Source organism: Pelmatolapia mariae, linkage group LG5 (genome assembly GCF_036321145.2).
Source record: "Pelmatolapia mariae isolate MD_Pm_ZW linkage group LG5, Pm_UMD_F_2, whole genome shotgun sequence".
NCBI lineage: Eukaryota > Metazoa > Chordata > Actinopteri > Cichliformes > Cichlidae > Pelmatolapia > Pelmatolapia mariae.
This window is the reverse complement of record NC_086231.1, coordinates 9,735,671-9,754,091: the sequence shown is the minus strand read 5'-3', so window position 1 is coordinate 9,754,091 and position 18,421 is coordinate 9,735,671. Positions and strand designations below refer to the sequence as shown.

The 18,421-nt window shown below is 37.9% G+C and overlaps 1 protein-coding gene across 1 annotated transcript; it reads left to right on the top strand.

Annotated features, from left to right (window-relative positions):
• Nucleotides 1-15,028: 15,028 nt before the first annotated feature.
• Nucleotides 15,029-15,773, top strand: si:ch211-220m17.5 (guanylin family protein). The gene is made up of 3 exons (XM_063472872.1): nt 15,029-15,104; nt 15,338-15,530; nt 15,646-15,773. Exons 1-3 carry the CDS (start codon nt 15,030-15,032, stop codon nt 15,702-15,704), a joined length of 327 nt encoding a protein of 108 aa, XP_063328942.1. The 5' UTR covers nt 15,029; the 3' UTR covers nt 15,705-15,773.
• Nucleotides 15,774-18,421: the final 2,648 nt, after the last annotated feature.

Below are 18,421 nucleotides of genomic sequence, written 5' to 3'. Positions count from 1 at the left end.
TCTCCAGAATAGAATTAACTTTTATACCATGACCTTCAAAATTGATACAGACGGCAGGTTGGGAACAAAATCTATTATATTTGTTGAGGATTATTTATACAGCTATAACTTTATTTTTTCCCTGTACTTCTTACTTCTTCTTCGTTCTTCTTCTTACTTGACACTCTCCTAATATCCAAGTTCCTTCTGTATAACGCTGTGTTGTTGTGGACAGATTAATATATATATCAAGAAAATATTGCAAAAGCACAAAATAAAGTAAATCTGCGGTAGCACTGAATGTACTAATCCCTACAATGAGAGATTTTGTGAGTTTAATTACAATTACACAGCACCTGCTTCACATTGTGTAATAAAAAGAGTTTCAATTTAATGAGTGTGACTGATTCAGCTCATAGTTAATGAATGGAGTCTGTCTGGGTTTTCAGACTGTTTTTTATGAGCCATTCAACTCCTGATGGTGTTGCACTGAAATGTAACCCACTGGCTTATTGACCTTATAAGCCTGTAAGGTCAAAAATAATGCCAAAACAAAAAAATTAATTAGAAAAAAAATAGCGAGAGTTATCTGGACAAAAATGCCATGTTGAGGAAACAGATGGGCTACAGCAGCAGAAGTCCACAAAGGGTGCCACGCCTGTCAACTAAGAACAGGAAACTGAGGCTATAATTTGCACTGGCTCACCAAAATTGGAGAACAGATGACTAGACAAATGTTTCCTGGTCTAATGAATCTTGATTTCTGGTATGGCTTTCAGATGGTACAGTTCGCAACCAGTGATTCTTGTAAGTTCAGGCTTTTTGTAGTGAACTGTTGCAATCAGTATTTTCTTGGCACACATTAAGTCCCTTATTATTGAGCATCATTTAAATTCCACAGCCTACCGGAGTGTTATTGCTGTCCATCGTTTCATGATCACATTGCACCCATCAACTGATGACTGCTTCCAGCAGCATAAGATAAGATAAGATAAGATAAGATAAGATAAGATAAGATAAGATAAGATAAGAAAAACTTTATTTATCCCGAGGGAATCTCTTTTGTCGTAAACATGCTCAATGCAGCAAGAGGAAAAAATGAGTGCAGATAAAATAAAATAACACAACTATCAGTACGAGTAATTATGACAAATGACATAATGCTAATGTTAGTGCAATGAATAATTGGATGGCATGGATAACATGCCATGCCACAAAGCTCACAATATCTCAAACTAGTGAATATTGTACATCCAAGCTGTTTTTGAAATTAATCTGATGCAACCCTTTGAATTACATTTAACTATGTAGCTCTGCAGCATTCGTCAGACATAGTCGCTTTCCCTGCTGCAAACTGTATAACATTAAAAACTAGAATGAATATTTGTTTTTTACAGATCACTAATATGACCGGCTCTGCTTCTGTCAGGCCAGTCACGAAATCATTTTGTTTGTATTCACTTGACATTTCTACAATTGCATTTCTATTATTAGGCCACCGGATGAAATATGATCCATTGGTTTTTCAAGTGTTTTGGCATTTCAGGGTGTAGTTCGTTATCTTTTTATTGGCTATGCTGTGACATAATAATGTTTGATGGTTATTGTTCATTCAATTTACAACTTTAGATGCGTCAGAAAGAGTCCACTTTTAAAACCCAAAGGCTCAGATAAGAAAAGACCGCTTTCACCTGAATCATGACTCCTAGATAATATCCTGTATCTTGATTGATTATGTGTATCCAGTTTCATTGAGTTTATACATTAAACCCATTTTTTCAATGGTAAGACTGAAATGTCTATAAAACTTTACATTGTCTAAATAAAGGAAGAGATCTAGATTTTGTTCGCTTTTCTTTCCACAATAAATGGGAAGTAAATATTGAATTACAGCCAGATAGGCCAAGTAGGTATCCTCCTTCACATAGGAGCCCAGTATTTTTAGATTCTGTCCCCTCTGTCTCACATATTGAGACAATGTCCTGCATTTTGGCTGGTTTAGATTTACAAAGGTTAAACTTTAAATTCCAAAAGAAACATGTGGCTCAAAGTAAAATGCCCTAGTGTGAGATGTATACCTCCTAAAACCTAAAACAAAACACTGAAATATGTTATTGTACAGTTACAGTTATTGCTATAAAAAATCAAATAAGTGTGCAAAGACTACCATGTGGCCATAAAAGATCAATTTTTTGCAATGCACTGATGTCACAGCTTAAGGATAAGTCTCTGCAGATGACCACACACGTGCAGACAGACAAACACACATATCACATACCCTGTCTTCCTAATGTGCATTAGTACCAAGTGCAATCTTCTCAATATAACAAGTATTTTATTCTATTTTGTATAGTATGTTATTCTTCTTTTATCTTATTCTATTCTATTGTTTTTGTTCTTAATTTTTACTGCTCTTAACTTGTACTTTCTCAACAAAACACTACTACTTTCAAAACATTGCCCACATGTGGGACTAATAAAGATTTATCTTGTCTTATCTTCTTAAACCTGCAGTATTTGTGTGTTTGATTCCTGTCTTAGATATCTAACCACCTACCTACCTAATTAGTAATAAATCCCATGTTGTTCTGAATATGTATAGTCTTTGAAATTTAGTTAGTTGGAATCCAGTAACACCACAGCCATGATGGGCACTTTACCTCGGTATGTAGATTGGAAACAAAGGAAAACAGCTAGCTTCCTTTCTGTTCTAGTCTTCTTTTTTTTTTTTGTTTAAAGCAGCAGAAGACTGTCTCCTTCCCCCTCTCACCAAGTGCAAGATACACGAGGCTGTATTTATGCCGGGATTTTCATTCAGCCATCAATTCTCTTCCACTTATCCTTATCAGGGTTGCAGGAGGGCTGGAGCCTACAGTATCCTAGCTACTATAGGACGAGAAGAGGGGTACACCCTGGACAGGTCGCCAATCTGTCGCAGGGCTAGCACAGAGAGACAGACAACCATTCTCACTCACATTCACACCTATGGGGAACTTAGAATTACCAATTCACCTAACCCCACTAACTGCATGTCTTTGGACTGTGGGAGGAAGACAGAGGACTCAGAGAGAACCCACACAAACACAGGGAGAACATGCAAACTCTACACAGAAAGGCACCAGACAGACAGCGGAGCTGAACTCAGGACCTTCTTGCTGTGAGGCAACAGTGCTACGTTATGCACCACGCCACCGCGCTCCCCGATTGCTGGGGTTTCTCTCTAAAATTGTTGGGTCTTTAGAGTATAAAATGCCAGCTGAGGTAACTGTTATTTTGAATTGTTAAATTGAACATTTCAGTTATTGTTATCACAAGATTAACATCAGACCATACAGTCTATTATAGTCAATTACACCAGAAAGTATTGCATAGTAGATTAAATTTTAGTTGTTATTTACTATTATTCAATATGACTGCAATGTTGTTATTTCTTGATTGGACTCCACTGGTAGAAAACGATATGTTCACGCGTCCTGTATGTCAGAACCAAATGAAGCTATGAAGTCAAAGTCCACTTTGCCATTATAGATTACTAATTATGGATAAATTATAGACCCTATTACAATATAACAAAGTGAAAAGTCTGAATACTTTCTGACTTAATATTTTGAACCTTTACTCTGAGTGTATCGTATATACATGTTGTTTTTTAGCTGAAACAACAACATGGAAACTGAAACAAATAAAAACATTATCAAGCGTTCAGTTTAGTATTTTACCAGTTTACTATTAACTACTTAACAACAGAGAGCAAATGATTACTGAAGTATGGGTGCAGTTTGTAACCGTTATAAACATCAACATAATGTAGTACTCAAACCTCTCCAAACACAAAAGTAAAGTACTTTTCAAATTAGCAGTGTCTTACCTTCAGTCACACCCACACTGATAAGTCACAGTGATAAACAGTCAGAATACTTTTATCTTGATGTTGTTGTGATAAAGGATAAATGAGTCAGAGTTGTTTTGAAATAATAAATTGCATTTAGCTGTAACAATGCATAAAAAGGGCAAAGGTTTGTTATCCAACAGTAAAAAAATGCAGTAACCGTGGCACGTTTGGATTTCTCGACATCTCCTTGTAAAATAAAATTTCTTCAATGACCATATGCTTGGATGACATGATTTCAAAATGTTTTACAACCCAAAAAACACAAATCATAATCACAAAGAGTCAGTAGTAGTTTAGACAAATAAATATTTGTTCCAAGTTGGAAAATGGTAAAGTTTATGGCAGGAAAAGCAACAACTGGACCCCCTGCTAGGGCACAGAACGGAACGGGCATCAATTACAGCAAAGTCCCTGAGTGTGACAGAGCAGCAGGTATGTCATCTCCTCAATGTCGTACATTGTTGTGCTGTGTTATTGTGCCGCATGCAAATGACGTCACAGGACTTTCAGCTGTATTGCTGTAATGACCTTGACTTAATGCACATTTTAAGTGGCACTCAATTATAATGAAAAACTGCTAAAACCGAGTAGAGAAGCATCTCGAGTCGGGTTAAACCAAGTTGGTACTGGTAGAAAAGAGTGAGCAGACTTCTATCAATATGGCTCTGGTGCTTAGGCCCTGTTCTTGTCCTGCATTGATGAGAGCCGTTTTGTGTATTATTTGTTTGTTTGCTTTAATGCTGGGGTGTTTTTAGTCTTAACGTCCACAAATACATCTTACCAGCCTGCAGAAGTTTGACGGATAGTTTAATTGGCCCACTTGAGTGTGAAATGTTGAGAAGTCACACTACTTCAAGAGATTCTATTCACTCTCAGGCTGATGATTTACTCTCTCCACCCTAAACTGCTGCCATTAGTGTGAATAATTGCTCTTTCCCATGACTTGGAGGCTATTATTCACTTTTTGCAAACAGAAAACTGTTTGTTTTGACAAGCTTGGACAAATAGTGATGCGAAAAAAGTTTTTGACCACTGATAACTGGGCCTCTTAGTCTGGTCTGTTTATTTTATTTGAGATTAACAGAGGTCACTTTGTGCAGTAAAATGCCAGACCCAGTTAAATTCACCAACTCTAACCTATTACTCAACACTTTGTCACATCAAATCAGCCCATAATAATGCTTCAGCACTATTAAATTATTAACATGTATTGAGTTATCCCAATATTTTTACAACACACTGTACTGCCCACACATTTCCGCCAGACAGCCTTAAATGGCAGCCCGTTGGACCGATTTCAAAAGAGAATCCTTTCCTGTCTGAAGTGAAGATTATTGATTAACAGTGCGGGCTTAGCCTCATATACTAGTACCACCCTTCTACACTGGCTGTATGATAAAGGCAATGCAAAAACTGACTAACACAGCCTTTAAATGATGACACAGGCATAATTTTACATTTTAATTAGATTTTATATATATAGTGCCGAACCACAAAATCCCCAAGACATCTCAAGTTATCATTACCCCTGCTTACATCATACAGTGTCTCAATTGGCTTGAGTCAGTGCCATCATAAACTGTGTGAATGGCATATAGTACAGGTTTCCTGTATGTCACAACTGTTGACACATTCAGACAGATAACATCCTAACGTCCTCCCTAACACCCTTTTCACACACACACACACACACACACACACACACACAGAGAGAGAGAGAGAGAGAAAGAAACACACACACCCACTAATATCTGGCTTTTTCTTTAATGACTCTCCAGTTTTCACAAACATTTCTCGGCTCCAATTCCAATCAGCAGTGATGGAAAAATTATATTCAAGATGGGCAGACTAATCTTTGCCTGCCTTTTAACACGATGCCATGAGGCGTGATGAAGCTGTCGCCTCCATTAGTAACACCTGTGATCCTTTGTCATTTCAGCCAAAAATCCCTGACTGTCTCCATTCAAGCAGCACTCAGACATTGTTCAGTCGAGTTTGAAATATATAAAATCTAAACCACCGTGACACTGGCCTCCAGGCTGCTTTTCACTCTTTCCTAACTTTATTTTCCAGCATGTCAGTGACACCAAATGTGGCACATCTGAGAAAAAAATTAAAACATAAAACGCAAACTTATTTACCGGCAATGGGAAATGAGTGATAACATTGAATATACACATTAGGTATATTTTTATGTGCCATTGTAACATTTTTTTTTATCTTAAAAATGTTTCATAGGTTCTGTGCCAGTACAGGTACAGGTCAGTGAAGCAGGCTGAGCAGGTGGTCAATGCCAAAAGGCTACGGCAGGGGCCTGGGTTTGATTCTGCCCTGGGTGGCTTCTTCTATGTTGTTCTCATTTTTACTGTTCTGTTGAAAAAACAGAATTCCCTCATAGACACCTCAACTTTTTTAATTCATTTTTTTCTAGTATTATTGAAAAAAAAGATATTAATTTAGAAACACGATATAATTTATAATTAATGTGTAATATGTGATTTTGAATTTTAATTTATTATATAATCTATTAGATTAATTTACACAATAATTTTAGTTGATAAAATAGTTTGGTCAGTTAAGGGTTACAGCATGGCTCCACCAAGGTTATCGCATTTGCCTTACAGGCAGAAGATCCCTAGTTTGAGGATACACAAACTCAACCCAGTAAAAAGCTAGTGTTCTCCTAGTGCCAGCCCTAAACCTGAAAAAATGGAACAGACGTATCAGGAAAGGTATCCAGGATAAAACCTGTGCCAAATCAAAGCAGACAGGTCCATCCGCTGTGGGAACCCCTAGGGAATTTGGGAGTGGCTCAAAGTACCTTCACTTGAGGGTTAATGGCAGGACATCCTCAATGAAAACTATTTCTCATAACATCTTTTGTCAAACTGCAGCACTTTAATGTAGAGAAGGAAAAGACTACTGTCATAAAATGAAGAGCTCGTCAACCGTGGTGTGAAGTGGGTGTTTTCGTGGGTAAATAATTTTTACCCACGAAAGCACCATAAATTAGCATGAATGAGTATTCATTCTCCTCTGCTATTAAAAGTGTGTGACGGCTCAGCAGTAAGATAAACTCACTTCAATAAAGTGCAAAGACAGCAGTTTGACTGGAGGCAATCACCAAACTGTGAAAACAGAAGTGGATAAAACACCAGTCTGAGCGTGGCTATAAATCAAATAAGGCGAGATGTCATAAACAATAGTTAGAGCGGACTGTTGTAAAAGTCAATTCAGTAATAAAGAAACCTGAAGACCACTGAATTCACAGGAGTAAAGACAAAACGGTGACTTTCCCCTCCGGTAAGGAAGAAATAAAGTACACTGCTCAAAACATTAAAGAAACACTTTACCTCAGTAGGAAAACATTTTAGCTCACACAGCAAAATCGCCAGTGTCAAATTGACACTGTGAGTGTTAAATTTAACACTAGAAAAGTGTCTATATGTGTCCACTCTTTTGAGTGTTAAATTAACACTTTTCAAAGTGTTATATTTTAAACAATGAGCTAGTGTTATTTTAACACTGCACAGAGTTAAAGATTAACACTGAGTAACACTGACCAGTGTCAAAAATATTCTACACTGGTGTTAAGTGTTAAAAAATTAACACCGAATAGTGTTGGTAGTACTTTACACTAGCCCTGGTGTTTAAAAATTCAACACTGAATAGTGTTAATTTTCTAACACTAGTGTCAGTCAAATCATTAATACCACCAGATTACAATAAACTCACATTAATCTCTGATATCTCTACTGCTACAATTAACCCCTAACATCTACCCATTACAAAGAAATACAAGACATTAACGTTCCAAAATACTTTGTATTCTGATACACCACAAGTAAACAAGTTATACAAAATTACAGTATGGGACATTACATTTTGTCATCAGTGCCATTTGAAAATTGCCTATCATAAGCGCTATAGTACACCAGATCATCTACAGAGATCAGTGCAAAGACATCTAATCCATCCTCAATAACAAATGCATTTAAGTGATCATTGAAATATACTGTTGATGCCTTACAAGTTAGAAGATAAGCATTGCAATCTCTAACAATTATATTGACAATCTTACTGAACAAAGGCATCTCATTTTCAACACCAGAACAAACATACATCCCAACTTGATATCAGTATCATGGTATCAGTTGACAAACAGTCAACAACAGATTGTTTTGCATGTGCATGGATGTCATTAACCAGTTCCTTCAATGAACCAACTAAACACTGCACAGTACTTTCAGGAACTCCTGATGATTGTACTTGAGCAATAACAGAGCTGCACATGTTCAGTATTTGCCTTTTTTCAACTGGAACCTGTGTAGTAATTGTCATGGGATGAGCCACATTTACAGGCTGTGAAACAGAGGTTCCATCATTAGGTACAGGCTCAAAATTATTGATGACCTCAGAGTGAAGACAGTCTCCATGTGCTCGGAGTAAGTCCCGCTTGTAACCAGAGTACGTGCGAAAGATAAATGAACATCCAGGCTCTCCACAGGTCAAACATTAAAACCTTCCTGGGTACAAAACATGCTGGAACTTCAAATGTCTAAATAACACTGAGCAACTTGTGTGGTGTATCTTGCAAATGTAACAGATGAACATTTCCAGTCAAAGTGCTGAATAGTGGATATCTTTAAACTGTACAATGAAGACTTCCTCTTGTTTCCCTGACCCGAGGACTCTCCTTCACGCTGCCAACATCAATGCCATACACGGTGGTCTGGATGAATGTGTAGAAGTTGTCCAATGCCTTGTCAAAGGACACGGCAAATAAAAAATGTGCCTTGAAAAGTTTTGCCTTGTCAAAACCTGCAACTCCGATCTGTGTCACACAGGGAATGACCTTTTGATCTAGGACAATGTAGAAACTCTGGATGATGTTCTTTCTTTCTCCAACACACAGGACGAATGGCTGAGTGGGGCCAGCCTTAAGAAAAGCCTCCGTGCTACCTCCCACCTGAGGGAGAGAAAGAAACCAAGTGATTCACATTAAACAAAATTGGTAATCTGATGTTGAGGCATAGCTGCCTGAAATTATGACAATATTAAAATGTTTCACTCTGCACGCACAATTATTTTTGTTTCAATGTGTACATTTAGTTTTAATAGAAACAATGACATGTCAGTCCTGCAACACCAAGCCTGTCTGGGATAGATACATCTGCTGCACGTTGGATCACCTTGCCATCTTAAAATATCAGCCCTTGATAATTTGCATCTGTTCTCATCAAAAGAGAAATATGCAATTCTAAAAATCATACCTTGATGAATTTCATTAGGTGGTGAGCAGCATCTGATGTGCTAATCTTTGAAGACTTCCCTCCCTTAGATGTTGGAGGTAACAAGTGAAGCAGCAAAAGCTGGCAGCCGCCTCGCAGTCCCAAACTACAGAATAGGAATTAAGATCATCACAATTACTGTCATTTAAAGGACCACAGCAGTCATTTTTTCCGCGTTATGTAATACCATAATGACATTTTAGACACCCGATAATTTTTCAAATAAGGCAGTTTTCCAGTGGCTTGGTATACAAATTTCTTTCTAGAGACTTAAAATCTTCTGGCCACCACGTGAAGTACATATCGAGTCATAACAATAGTAAGATTACGTAACTTTTTTTGTGTTCAAACTACATTAAATGTCATTTCAGGTTTAACATGTTTGTAAGCTTGTTTTCATACCATACAGAAATGAACAGAAACCCAATGTGATTTAGAAAACGGACAGCTGTATTCCAATTTGTAGTAAAGGTTTACCGGTATGGTCCAGTGATATATTGTGTTGTGGGAATTAAGCAAATGCTGTAAAGGCATGCAAAATCTACCATTTCCAACTTACACTTACCACCCTCGTCAGAGTAACGCTGTGCAGAAATGAGCAGCTCATCCAATTCTGTACTCTGAGACAGATTTTTGCAATCTTTGATGATCCTTGGCTTGGTTGGCCACTTTGCAAGGAACTTAGCAGACACTTCCTCCCCAACAAACAGCATTGTGAAGTCTTGGTCAATCTTAAACAAAGTGTAACAACAGAAACAACACATTAACAAGAAAACAAACAAAGGAACCACAAACCTGTCACTAAATCATTTTATGCCTTACCAAGCCAGGTGTATACAGAAATCTTGGGAAAAGGTCCAGGACAGTAGAAGCTGTGGCAGGTTCTTGAACCACTTTTTGCCTATGTTGAAATGTCACCTTCATGTTGTCTTTGACATGTTTCATGTCAGTTGAGTGCCTCTTCCTTGCATTCATCACCTGACAACAGCCTCACATTTGAACACAGGTTGCGAGGAGTCTTGGGGCTGTCTTGAAAAGCTGACTTTGATTTCTTCATCTCTTCTCAGGAACCAGCATATCACCACCTTCCAATAGTAGAATAAGGTCAAGCATATAACACCTTTCTTTGCAAAATATCTAGCATGTCTAGTCCCTTTAGACTGAGCTAAAATTGATTTTGTTAAGAAAAAACATCCTTGGTCCATCTTTAAGTAGTACAAGCTTTGTAACATGACTGCAATACAGTATTCTCTCAATTATCGCAGGGGTCAGTAGAAACCATATTTCTATTTTTTTTTTATATATTTTAAGCCATAAAAACCCTCCCCACTCTCTAACAAACCCTAATATAACCCTGTTATTCATTTTTAGACTAGAAAATGCTTAATTTACCATGAAAAAATTTTAATCTAAAAAAAAAGAAAAATACCTACACAGCAAAAATGCCAGTGTTGATTTTTCAGTGTTAGTAGAATTCAACAGAGTTCTGAGTTAGTTCAACACTTAATCAAGTTAAAATAACACATCGGGAGTTTATTCCTGAAAAGTGTTGGTGTGGATTTTAGTCGTTACTGCATTTTAACACTGTGGGTGTTAAATTAGACCACACCTTCATTTCCTGTGGAGCTTCGCATTTCAGAATCTTCGGTCGCCATTTTTTCTTGCTGCTGCGGTAAGTTTTATTCGGTTAAATATTAAGTTTTAGATAGATGTTAGAACAAGTAACATGATAACTAGTAAAAAAAAATAGTATTTATATTAAAATACATCATCTTTAAGTGTCATATTTGAATTTTAACTGTTTTTTGTTTAGCTGGGCTACTGCTAGCTAGAACTCTGCAAAGTACCAGTTACTTTCCTAATATTCATTTAGCATAATCTGGCTATTGGCAGACTGTAATGAATATTACTTAATATATGTCACAGTTTTTATTAAATGCCTTTTATTTATTTTCGATTTAAACTGCCAAAGCCCTAGGGTCAGTGGTCTCAAACTCCCGGCCCAGAGGCCACTTGTGGCCCACGTCACACCTTCTTGCGGCCTGTATATTGAGGTGAAGAAGTATAATGCAATTTGGCCCTTGAAGTGACTTTTTTTTTGGTCATTAGCCAAAAATGATTTAATATGAAGGCAATAAGGGCAGAGTGTTACAGGCCCTCATGGGCAGTGTAGTCCGTGCTGTAGGGAGAATGTTGTGTGTTTGAGCGCGAGAGAGGGAGAAAGTAGGAGCTGTTACCGAGGAGAAATGAAAGAAGAAAGCATGTAAATATAATAATAACCACTGCCGCCAAAAGGAGTGCCTGGTTGTAAGAAAGCTGTTAAGACTCGACTGTACACTGTGTTCGCTGACAGTAAAGCTACAAGCCCGACAACCCGATGTATTAGCCAGAGGTCTCTTTACCACGGTTTAGAGCTGCGGACCTGGCCGAGGTAACAAGAGAGTACAAACATGTGGAGGGATTGGCTTTGTTAGTTCAGTGAGAGTCAAAAACTAATGTGTACACTTATTTCTGCATTTTTATTTTGTTAAATATGAACAAAATTACAGTAGAAGTGCTGCAAAGTGTCTGACCAGAAAGAGAGGACCATTGTGTTCATTTGGTAGTTCAATTAAAGGCATCGGTTAGTTAAGAGTGAGAGGGGGAAAATGTGTTCATATTTTCAGTTTTGTCTTGTTATACAATATTTGAAATTTGAAAACAAACAAACCAAACGCTACATTGTCAGGAATATTTGTGGGTGTTTTCTTTGTGGTTTCTGTTTTTTTTACTACTTGAACACTGAAGTGGCCCTTCAATGAGATGACAGCTCATTTAAGTTTGAGACCCTGCCTTAGGTGAACTAGGATGCTTAAGGGTAACCTGAGAGTATTTTTACACTATAATGGCCCCTACATCTTGTAAATTATGGGAATTTCATTATAGTGCGCATTTCTGTAGCCAGTAGGAAAAATAATAATTAATTATAAATAATAAAAAAAATCACTAGGCAGACCAGTCCATGTGGCCAGAATATTATTGTAGTGATTCAAAATTCTACTCAATTTGGCCCCCACATGCTTGTATGCATGCCTAACAATGTCAGGGCATGCTCCTAATGAGGTAATGGATGGTGTATTGAGCAATCTCCTCCAAGATCTGGATTCACTGAGCTCCTGGAAAGTCTGAGGTGCAACCTGTTGGCATCAGATAGACCAAAGCACAATGTCCCACAGGTGCTTGATTGAATTTAGGTCAGGTGAGCATCAGGGCCAGTTACTGGTGTCAATGTCTTTATCCTCTGGGAACTAGGGTACCTAATGGCAATCAGGGTGTCGTTACCTAGCCTGTAAAGATCTGTGCTGGCCAATGACCCAACACCAACCCACCATCAGGCAAGGTCATGAAATTTGTTTGGCCTGGCGGAGATCATTTTGTAACTGGATGAGCACAAAGCAGCTGACATCGGTCCTGCCTCGGTTAGGGACCTGTCCGTTTCCCCAGAGAAACTGCCTGTATCCTCCAGCTCTTCAGACTGCGCTGGGAGACACAGTAAGCACAGTAAACCAATATGCCATCCTGGAGGAGTTGGACTACCCGTGCAACCTCTGTAGAGTCCAGGTATCGCCTCATGCTACCAGTAGAAACACTGACCCTAGCCAAATGAAAAACAAATGAAAAAAACATTAGAAAAGATGAAGGAGGAAAATATGTCAGTGGCCTCCAGCTGTAATGCCATTGCTGATTTGTTGCCCCTCTAGTGCACCTGTTTCATTATCACAAAGGCAACTGAAGCAACCCCCTTTAGCGACCGGATTCACCACATCAAATATCATATTACCAATAACTAATACAGTGACTAACCTGGCTATTAGTAATTCCAGTTTCTCCTTGCTCATTTAGAGCAAGTATTCAATTCCCAGTTTTAAGCAGCATCTGCTTCACCAACAGAAAAATGCCATGTGATGTAAAAAAAAAAAAACAAAAAAAACAGCAGGACAATTAGCAACAGCCACTGCTGTTCCCTACTTCTTAAAGACAGCTGGAAGAAAAACAGTTTAATTTGCTAAACGGCCTTAAAGATTTTTTTTGATCCTACAGAGGATAAGCATGTTTTGGTGATTTGGGCAACGCAATTAAAACAAATACAATTTAAATCACCCAGAAGAAATGCTCACTCGTTACCTTAAAGAAGTCCAGTAACTTTCTTTCTGAGCTCATTAGGTTAAATTGTTAATGTTACTGTTAATGTTTTACTTGCCCTTCATGGACAGAATGTACATCGTGGTCTTTTCCAATGCAAATTAAAGCTTACAGCTGTGACTCAAACAATTTAGAGAATAATTTTGGTCATGTAAGCAATGAAAGAGAGAGCTAGAAGGAAAAAGTTCCTTCATCTTACGGTCAGATAATAGCACAATTTATATATATATATATATATATATATATATATACACATATGTATATATATATAAATTTAACACAGAGCCAGAAATGCAGTAGTTGCACGTTAGAGGCGTACTAGGGGATAGTAAAGAAATGAGCTACATAATATATTTGTTATTAGATTGGATTTCTTCAGGGAAGTAAGTGATAATTAAAAAGAGATAAAATAACACCATCCTTTTCCTGCTCTAGCTGAAACCACCTGATAAATCGCTCAGACTCAAACTAAAGATGACCAAAATATATTTGAGATGCACTGTGCCACAGCAGGTCTGTTCACCGGATAGATTGATCCTTCATGCTCCAGGTAAAAAAATTGTTGTTAATGAACTCATTAAAATCCTGCCAGCTGTGTCTCTGGGCTGCCACACCCAGTGCCGTGTATGTGATTGCACATTTGGTGCCATTCCAAAGCAAGTCAATTAACTTTACTTGCATCTCTTTTTTGTTTTTATAATGGAAGGTCAGATGCGCTATGCACTATAGCCTGTAGAGAAATACTTCCATAGATAAACAAGTGAGGTACAAACTTTTCTACTGATTGAAACCTTTTACAACTTATGTTATACCCAGCCTGATCGCACCACGTCAAAAAATCCTTTTAGAAAGTATGACTATGCACTTTTAATGATGATTAATTCAAGTCAGGGCAGGCTTGTCAAGGACAAAATAAATAAATAAATAAAACTGAACTCTGTTCAGCTGTTTTCTGCAGCAGAAGCAGGAAAAGCAGTCAATTTTTTGCACTAGTATTCAATGAGTATTCTCAGCCAGGGGCTAATAAGATCTCTGTACACATCTCACATAGGAGAGAACACTATTTGCATATAGCTGTAGTCCAGTTAAGTGCTTTTGGGTGTGTTTTTGTTGATAAGAAAATCAAAGCTATGAAAGAAAAGTACTGACACTGACATAAATAAACCTTTTCTGTAATAAACAATGCACTATGAGTGTGCGTGTGTGTGTGTGTGTGGGGGGGGGGGGGGGGGGGGGGGTATTTAAATATAAAAACTGTTTGTCCGACATTTTTCCACATTAAACAAAAGCCCATTATTTGGATCAATTTCTAACAATGGCTCTGTGAGTCACTATCGTCACAGGAATTCAAGGTAACTCTTTAACCAACCCAAGACGCAGCAGACGTGAGCCAGAGATCCATAAATCTAATCAGAGAGGCGATGAGCTCAAAGTAGGATTTATGAATTTCTCTTTACAGCCTTGTAAAACACTAACTCTAATCTCACTAATTATTAACCCGTGAGAAAAACTTTGCTCTCATTTGCGGCATATCTGGTCACATGATAATGGGACTGCTGGGTAGAATTGTATAAAAGGAGGTTTGCAGGCACAGGGAAATCAGAAACATCAAACTGAGCACCTGCTGAGCACATCTACAATAAGACGCAAAAAGACTGCAAGACAAACTGCTGTCTACTGACACCATGAAAGCCACATTTGCCATCACCGCTCTCGTCGTCCTGGCTCTGGGCTGGACCTCTGAGGCTGTGCAAGTTGAAGTAAGTGCCTACCTTAGCATCATTGCATGACTGATGTGTTCATGATGAGATTGCAGGCTTGAACAATGAAAATTTTCTGCTCATTAGTAGAGAGAGTGAAGCTCAAATTTGAGAAATTAAACTAACTTTTGTTCTGGACTTTCATGGATTACAAATCATACTGAAACTGTGTAGACTCTGAAGCTTTAGATGAAGTTGCAGTGCCTTTGTAACTGCAATTGCTTCTCTTTCAGGAGAACGGATTGTCTTTCTCAATGGAAGCTGTCAAGCGGCTTCAAGAGCTGTCGGAGAGTAACGGTATGACAGGACAACACAACCCAAGACTGAAGGCTAACACCATGTCCCTCTGCGCTGACCCCATGCTCCCACAGGAGTTTCTGCCACTCTGCAGGCAGAGAGGAGCATCTGCTTCCCTTACCAGATTATGTAAGGCATTTATAAATTCAGTTTGCCTGAATCATAACATCTTAGGTCATAAATATTAAATATAGATGACTCAGCACTGTACCTTATCTGCTTCCATTTCTTGTCTTCATTTTAGCTGCTGTACCTTTGGACATCTGTGAGATCTGCGCATTTGCTGCCTGCACTGGTTGCTAAACAAACAAAGCAAGCCAGAAACATCCTGCTTACTTGTGATTTATTTTTCAACCCCTGCTAAAATGTTTTAAGGAAATTCGACTTTTAACCACATGCATTGATGAACCAATGGCTTTATCTCTGCATTTTTGACTCTGGCCCATTGGATACCTGAAATTTTTAGACTAAAAATATCTCAAAAATGAACAGAAAAAAAGAATCTGACAAAATGGGGAATGTTTTGCAAACTGTTACTTAGCATAATATAGCATATTTACTGTTTTATTTTTCTGCAGAAAATTCTTTGGCATGCATTTTGTTTTGGATTTTTCGTTTGTTACATTTCCATCTTGCCTTGCTTTATATTCATATTTAAAGAAATGTTTTCTTTTTATTATTATTGTTTGGAATAAAAAGCCTTCATTGATAGATGACGTGTACATTGTGGTCTATTCTACAAATGCAAATATGCTATTGCCATTCTTATTAACACACTAGTAGGTAAGGTAGCAAAAATATTATTTCAATGTTGTTAGTTGTAACAACATCTGACCCATATTTTAAATGGAAATCTGACTACCAAAGCTACTTTCAGCGCTTCCCTCGTCACAGGGCATCACTACAGCACAGTTTAATGCTAGATGCCCTTCCTGTGGAACTGAACCACTACACTAATCACAACTGGCCAAAATATATATATTTTTTGGAAATGGCTTGTAACATTTTATAACACTTTCTCACTGAGACATCCAGCAATATGTAGACGCCCGATCTCCCCTTTAAAATCCCCATCTAGATCTTTAAATACTTGATCTAGGGCATGATGTAATTTATTTCTGTCAAGTGTACAGGGAAGTAGAGAAACAATAAATGTAAACAGAACCTGCGTGGACACAAAAAAGTGATTTCATTTCATGCAATATTATAGCAGGAAATTCGTCATCACAGATGACATGGACCCAGAACTTTTGTGTATCTGAATTTTGGAGGTTTTGTGAGTATATTTTACACTTCGGGTTTCTGTTTGGGGATTATTATTCTAGTATGAGAAGTTTTGAAGTCCTTGATTGTTACTTGGATTTCATTATTATTCTAAAATTATAATGATAATAGTTTCCAGTTTTTACCTAGTGGATTTCATCTTTGCTGTTTCGCCATCTGTATTGAGGTTTCATGTGAGTTTTTTTGAGAAGCACGATTCATGGCTTAGCAAGCTGTGGGGAGCTGAAAGTCAGAGTTTTCTGTGTCATGGAATTGGCTCTTTTGTGCCTGGCTAAATGCCAAGTAAAAATCATAAAATCAACCATAATCTATTGTGCTATCTACTGTACTGCTATCTACTGTACAATATAAAGCGCCTTGAGGCGACTTTTGTTGTGATTTGGCGCTATATAAATAAAATTGAATTGAATTGAATCTAAGCAAGGGAAAAAGCAAGGAAATTTAGCTGACAAGTTAAAACCATACATTTGAATTGTTGATTGTACTTTTTTCTTGCCTCACTGCCATTCTAAAAAACTTGCTCAGGCATTAATTTCAATGCTGTTTTTCCTGGAATACCCTAAAATCAGAATCAGCATCAGAATCAGAATACTTTATTGATCCCTAGGGGAAATTATGTTGGTTACAGTGCTCCAGTACAAACAGTAACAAAGACAGACACTACAAGAAGTAAGAATAGCAGAATATATACAATATATACATACATATAAGTCACTTATTGATAAATATCTGAATAAGAAAGAAGAGCATGTGCAAAAAGGGTGTAGCTATTGCAGTATACAGTGTGTTAGATAGATGAGTTGTACAGGGAGATGGCCACAGACAGGAATGATTTCCTGTGTCGTTCAGTGGTGCTTTTTGGTAATCTCAGTCTCTTACTGAACATGCTCCTGTGGCTAGCCAGCATGTCATGGAGTGGGTGGGAGGGATTAACCAACATTATCTTTATCTTGGACAACATTCGCCTCTCCAACACCACCTTAAGAGAGTCCAGCTCCATCCCCACAACATTGCTGGCCTTGCAGATCAGTTTATTGAGTCTGTTAGCGAAACGATGTGGGCTTCATAGATAATTGGCAAACCTTCTGGAGGAAACCTGGTCTTGTTAGGAGAGACGGCATCCATCCCATTTTGGATGGAGCAGCTCTCATTTCTAGAAATATGGACAAATTTATTAAACCCCCCAAAATATGACTATCCAGAGTTGGGACCAGGAAGCAGAGTTGCAGTCTTACACGCCTCTCTGCAGCTTCTCTCCTCCTGTTACACCCCCCCCCCCAAAAAACCCCATTTCCATTGAGACTGTGTCAGCTCCCAAAAAGACAAAAAACAAACTAAAAATCAGCAACAAACAACTTAAACATAAAAAAAAAAAAAAAAAAAAAAAAAAATCACAAAGAAAGAACAATAGAGTATCCACATCTGAACCAAAGAGTAAAACAGTGAAATGTGGATTATTAAATATTAGGTCTCTCTCCTCCAAGTCTCTGTTAGTACATGACTTAATAATTGATCAACAAATCGATTTACTCTGCCTTACAGAAACCTGGTTACAGCAGGATGAGTATGTTAGTTTAAATGAATCAACACCCCCGAGTCATTCTAACTACCAGAAACCTCGAAGCACAGGCCGAGGGGGCGGTGTGGCAGCAATCTTTCACACCAGCCTATTAATCAACGAAAGACCAAGACAGACTTTTAATTCATTTGAAAGCCTGATGCTTAACCTTGTCCAC